Source organism: Antedon mediterranea, chromosome 9 (assembly GCF_964355755.1).
Source record: "Antedon mediterranea chromosome 9, ecAntMedi1.1, whole genome shotgun sequence".
NCBI lineage: Eukaryota > Metazoa > Echinodermata > Crinoidea > Comatulida > Antedonidae > Antedon > Antedon mediterranea.
Window position 1 is genome coordinate 6195100 of NC_092678.1, and position 6563 is coordinate 6201662.

The 6563-nt window shown below is 36.8% G+C and overlaps 1 protein-coding gene across 1 annotated transcript; it reads right to left on the minus strand.

Moving 5' to 3' along the window:
* Nucleotides 1–554: 554 nt before the first annotated feature.
* On the minus strand, nucleotides 555–2223 carry LOC140059506 (uncharacterized). The gene is made up of 4 exons (XM_072105435.1): nucleotides 2161–2223; nucleotides 1362–1998; nucleotides 1176–1256; nucleotides 555–925 (listed from the first exon to the last, which is right to left on the minus strand). The coding sequence occupies exon 2, from the start codon at nucleotides 1851–1853 to the stop codon at nucleotides 1518–1520; it is 336 nt and encodes a 111-aa protein (XP_071961536.1). The 5' UTR covers nucleotides 1854–1998; nucleotides 2161–2223; the 3' UTR covers nucleotides 555–925; nucleotides 1176–1256; nucleotides 1362–1517.
* Nucleotides 2224–6563: the final 4340 nt, after the last annotated feature.

A 6563-nucleotide genomic window follows, 5' to 3' on the forward strand; every position in this document is an offset into this window, starting at 1 on the left:
TTCTGCCATATCGAGTGCAAGATGCAGTCCATCTCGAATAGTAAGCTGAGGATTCTTGTATTTGATGGCTTTAAGGAACGTGACTAATTTATACTGTGTTGGATATCCAACGTATTCCATAATTATCCTGCTTCTGAGTTCGACAGAAGTGTCACTACAGATTCCGTACACGTAAGGGAACAGTCTGCTTCTTCTTGACAGGAACTTCAGGACACGAGCTTCAATCTCAATTTCAAATTTTTCCATAAATTGCTCTTGTTTGTTTTCTGAGAGGAAGCAGGACTTGACGGCCACAAGAGGGCCATCAGGATGATTCAGCCGCTTTAGGAACACTTCACCAAATGCCTTTCCAAGTTTGATCTATAACATTTTCATAGATTATCCCCTAATTTATTTTGCTTTTAATACGCATCCTACAGCGATTAACACGCCAATTACAGGATGGATAAACTATTTTATAAGTTCTAAGTCTCATTTGAGGCTTAGGAAGTGTTGAGTGTTGAAAGAGTGATGAGTTACAACCCTGGCACTAAGTGAACCCTTGACATTGGGATTGGAAGGCAAGCACGTTAACCACCAAGCTACAGCTCCACTACCAATAATTTAATACTTTTAATTTGAATGATATTGATCTATTTGATGATAGATTTTAGATATGTATGTATTAAATAACAATACATTCGCTCTGTTATAATCTTGTAACGAATGTTTTGGAAATATTGTAGACAATTAAAAAGACAATTACCGGGTTGTTCATGTTGACCACTGGGTACAAGTTGTCCACAGATATTTCTGGAACGTCCTTTGGCAAGAGTTTTTCGAGCTTCAAGAGCTCACAAGGCAACGTGAATTTGACGGGTTTTTCAAATGAACTGAAAAGCTGAGACGATATGGCCAATACTGGTTGGTCTGTTAGAGCAAGTGCCTAAAGGAGGATGAAATTGTATTTGATTTTATCAATATTGTCGAATACTGATGTACACAAATGCTGCAGTAAAACTCCGACTCTAATAGTGAAAAAATTTGATGGGCAATACAATGTTTCAACACTAAACGGTTGCCATACAACCTCTATTTAGGGACACTCCTATTTAAAGGACACATTGCTGGGTCCCGAAGTTGTCGCCTCAATTTGTGTTTTATCTGTATGTTTAATATGGATTATGGGTATATACCTCAGCTTCATTGGGTTTAATAGCCAGATGAATCGGTGTCATTGGTGCAATGAGAGGGCTTGAAGTTACATCATTACAAGGCTGCGAATATAAATAAAACTTAATTAATATTCAACGATCTCATATTCTTGGACAATATATTATAAATACTGAAAAACTATTGACAATTGATGGAAGACACGATACCTCAATTGATTTGGTCTTTGAACTGAATCCAGTAAGTGGCAATTTGAACAAATCAGAGATGCCGAAAAGTCCAGTAAGACCTTGATACCACGTTGCTAGACTGGTGAACAATTGTGAAATCAATAAGCTGTCGACACCAGAGTTAAAACGAGCCTTCTAGACAACTCTTGAGTGGATGCTACCAACTTCTAGTCTTGACATCGTGTCAGAAAATTGACCTTTGACATCTGAGGCTTCCTTCAAGGGTGGTAAACAATGAATTCTATCCATCGAAAAGAGGCTTCTGATGAGATTCAGTGCTGCCATGTATTCTGATTCCACGTCATTGTCAATGACCTCTGCTTCTGCATCATTGACCTCAACACAACTGTTATCCAGCACAAGGAGTGCTCTTGTGTATTCCTGAAGCCTGACACCAATCTCTGGGTCCGAGCAAGTGATGGCATCTGGTCGAAGAGGATCAATGGCAATACCGTAAATGATCTTCAACATAATCACACGGGCATGGGATGTAAGTCTTATCCAGACTTTACTGGATGAAGTTGGCTGCTGGTCAACATCCTCGGCATTCTCATGTCTTTCGAAAGTAAAACAACACTTGAAGTATTTGTCGAATAACTTCGAGAAGATAGAGTGCCTAATAATAAAAGGTCCAAAAACAATTAAATAAAATATCTATTGTGTGTAGCGCATTTGAATGATGTGTATTCGTAAAAAAAAAAGCGCTATAGAAATGAGATATTTATTGAGATATATATAATAATATATATCATATGAAATAATAACAAAGCGTACAAACCTTTTTTGACCTATTTTAGTAACAGTACGGTTACGTTTAAATAGACGTTTAATCCGTCCTGGCATGATCTATACGAAGAAAAAAATAAAAATAATAATAATAATAATAATAATAATAAATAAAAATTGTTCAATAAATAATAGTCCTACTGGTCAAGTTTTTGAAGGATAAATGAATTCAAAATAAATATAGTTTTCTTAATCTTACCGTTTTAAAGTAAACTATTCGTAAAATATTAGTATATTTCTGAAATCTAATTAAACAAATATAATTTAGTACGAATTGAAATCATTTTATATTTTCGTAAAATATTTATAGTAGCCCTACATAACTATTACCTAATATCACAAGACAAAGGGACCTCTACAGGAAAGAGGAACACGACGATGTCCAAGGGCTAGGCCTAGACCATGGAGTTAGACCTCCATGGCCTAGAGTTCAATGGCGTTATTTTCTTTTCCACCGTTTGCCTAAGTATGTCGCAAATTTTCGGGATGAAATGTGTGTTTATATAATCTAAATTAATACTTTTAATTGTGACCTATGATTAAATAAATAATGTATACATTTTATGATAAAAAATCAAATATTTACAGTGATATTTTTAAGCATTACTTACCGAGTCAAGTTTGGTTTGTATATCTGAGGTTGATCTCCATGGTTTGGTCACTACAACAGGAGAGTGTTACCATGTGCGCAAGAACGCACACGCGGTATGCGCTTCACACGCGCCACATCGGGGGACGGGGGGGGGGGAGTGGTTGGGGTGTCGGAGAGGGCCGCGGAGTAGTAGAAGTAGAGAACCACACAGTTAAGCACGGTTCTGTATCAAGTTAAGCATCAATGCTTAAGCATCAGTTAAGCATCAATGCTTAAGCATCAGTTAAGCATCAATGCTTAAGCATCAGTTAAGCATCAATGCTTAAGCATCAGTTAAGCATCAATGCAATTTACTAAAAGAAAACGAAATATAGGCCTATATGCCTACTAAATGGCGAATTCTAAAGTATACAAAAAGAAACACAATTTACTTTAATTTTATATAGAAACCTACACTAACCTTAACATAATACAGTCTCACACATGTGATACAATGTGACACTGTATTACATAATTTGCCTATGACACTGGACATAAAATGTATGGATACAGTAAAGGGAATCGGGTGGGTTTTAATAAATATAAGTTCTTGAGGCCAATGACCTGATAAACAACACATGATATGTATGTTAATGCTATTAATAATCAATCGTCCATATTACAGCTATTTTGGAATCATCTCCCAATGGAAATAACGATCAGAAGATTGTCTAGCGGTATTTCAAACGATCTTTCTTCTTGTGGCTGTGGTAGGCCTACCACTCTATAAGATTAGGGACACTTTGGGGGCGTACCTAAGGCGCCAACAACATCGGCAAGGGTTCGAGGCCGACTCGCTCCTGGTGGGGGAACAAGTCTTCTCGGATAAGGACTATAAACTGTATGTCCAGTAAACCCAGTTCATTTTTCGAGAAGAGTTACCCCGGTGAACTGATTTATAAAAATAGCCCCTGTATCAGGGAATTACCACCTATCTGATAGGACAGTGATTAATTTACTATTGGTAATTCTTGGCAACATTGCATTAAATAAAATAAAACCCCTGTTCAGTGGAAACGCATCAAAAATATCTCTAATAGAGTTGGGATCTAAGAGGCCTACACTGCATTTTCATCTGAATTCTATTCTATGTTATAAAAAAAAAAATGATATCCATTAATCATTATGGGACAGACAAAAGCTGACGATGTAACTATCTTTAAGGAAAACAGTCGATATGATTAATAATATTTCTGTCTTTTCTTCTTTGTTGTGTTCTCTTAATTTTCTCGAGGATCGAGCAAAAACAATTTTTCTTAATTGAAAGGTAGACCAGTTAAACATATAGATGGACATTCGTATAGGCCTGAAGCGAGTCTCACGAGACGCACAATGCACAAATATTGACGTCAAAATATCGTGATTTGAATAGTAACAACCATATCCATTTCTTGGAATAGAATATTTAAAGAAAATAGACGACACGTACGCGGTATATTAATAACATACGTGATGCAAAACGGCTATAGAATATCACCACGGTCTTGTGACGCGTGACGTCATCTTACCCCCATACGGATTCTTAACATGACATCTATCTATCTATTCAAATTCCTATGTTGTGTATACACAACATTTATCAGGCCTAATAGTGATGTAAAACGGGTATAGAATATCACCACGGTCTTGTGATGCGTGACGTCATCTTTCCCCCATACAGATTTTAAAATGAAAAACTACCTATTTAAAATCCTATGTTGTGTGTACAACGTATATCAGACCTAATGGTGATGTAAAACGAGTATAGAATACATTCGGATCTTGTGACTCATTACGTCATCTACCCCCCCCCCCTCCCCAGCAATCGAGATATGACCAATCTATTAGAATTCCTATTGTTAATATACAACTTAACATTGAATTATAAAAACAAGACATATGCTGTATAATACTAGTTTGTATTTTGTACATTGATTTGTTTAAATGTCCATGACGCCAGAACATGCGTTTATCATGCCCTACTTACGTTTTTACGTTCAAGAACTGTTTTCTCTCAAAAAATCATATGGCGTTACAATTTCAATGTGTGACACGGGAATAACAAGCAATTTCATGATAAATCTTTTTTTGTCATTTGTATGTTTTTTTTGCTCCAGGCCTGAAAAATAAGAGTGTTGGAAGGGGGTTCAGCGTAGGACCGTGGGCGATTACAGAGCTTGGTCCCGGTGGAGGTTCAAGAGAAACAGTACACTGAAATTAGAAATATAGGCCTATGTCATCACAAATTTTTTTTAAACACAAACTAATTGGCTAATGAGTGTGATGCTTGAATATTAGCGATATCATTACTTTCAGGACTAAAGAAACTAAAGCTCTGTTTACACTATCAAACTTTATGTGACAAAAAATGACATGATGAAATTTGGTCATATCACTACCATATTTGAGCACATCACATTTTTGTTGTCAAACTAGTTTGATAGTGTAGACATGGCTTTAGAAAGATAGACCTTACAACATTACATAGCAGCTTTGCAACAACACAAACAATAGGCCGATAGTGACCATTGATATTATCAAAGAACTTATAACACAAGAATCTCCTGTTCGTCCGAAGCGCGTAACAATTACGAAAGGCATTGTGGGATAGAATAGAGCTATGGGTGGCGCCATTGTGAGCCATGGAGTAGGGCGCCCGCATCAAATTAGAAAGTCAAAATCATAGAGGGGATCTGCTAATGCTCTAGGGGGGATAGAGTAATTGACTGAGGAGTAGGGCGCCCGCATCAAATTAGAAAGTCAAAATCATAGAGGGGATCTGCTAATACTCTAGGGGGGTAGAGTAATTGACTTCCTAGTTTGGAGGGGGCGCTGCTCCATGCTGTGAAATGGCGTCGCCCAGTTTGACCTTTTAACCCTGTACTTCCGATACTGTGTTTTGAATGCAAATTGAAGAACAGGAGATTCTTGTGTTATAAGTTCTTTGATATTATTGTGATGATTGAGAAGCGATCTGGCACTTTTTGGAGAAAGGAAACTTAAGACCAAAACAGTTAGACTTTAAAGAGAATCCCTCTGGGTGACTAATATTTTAGATAAACTTCTTTTAAAAGGAAACAAATTGAAAACAAACAGATATTCAGGGTTCAATCTGTGATGTAGATATTCGAGCTCTTCCATCAGTCGTAGGCTCAGTTGGACCCCCAATTTCAAGGGCGTTAGGTTGACGGCTTCTCATCATTTATTTACTACGGAATTCAAAACAAAATGGAACCCAAACATAGTTTCATTGACGACAGTCAATTCAGTTTTCTTAAGCTCTGTCTACACTATCAAATTAATTTGACAAAACAAGTGTGACGTGCCAAAATATGGCAGTGATATGCCCAAATATGGTAGTGATATGACGTCATCATGTCCATATATGGGCACATCACATTTTTTTGTCACATAAAGTTTGATAGTGTAGACAGATATTTAGATTTAAAGGGTCTTTCATACCCGTTCCGGTCCGGCAAATCAGAATCAGAATCATAATTTAATCTGGCGCTTTCGATTCGCGCGAACAAATTCGCCTAGTGGAAAATCGGCGAAAGAGAATGAATAGGCCTATATGCTGTATATGTACTTAAATGCGTGTGAACACAGCCTTAGACGCGGGGAATGGATCAATAGATTATATTACCTTTGCGGTAATTATTATATATTAAATAGAACACGCTAAACACATGTTGTATTTCTAATAGTCACTTTAAAAAGTTACATATCATTTCCGTTTGAAAAAAAAGGAGTTAATACATGGAAAAATGTGCATCATTCAAAGT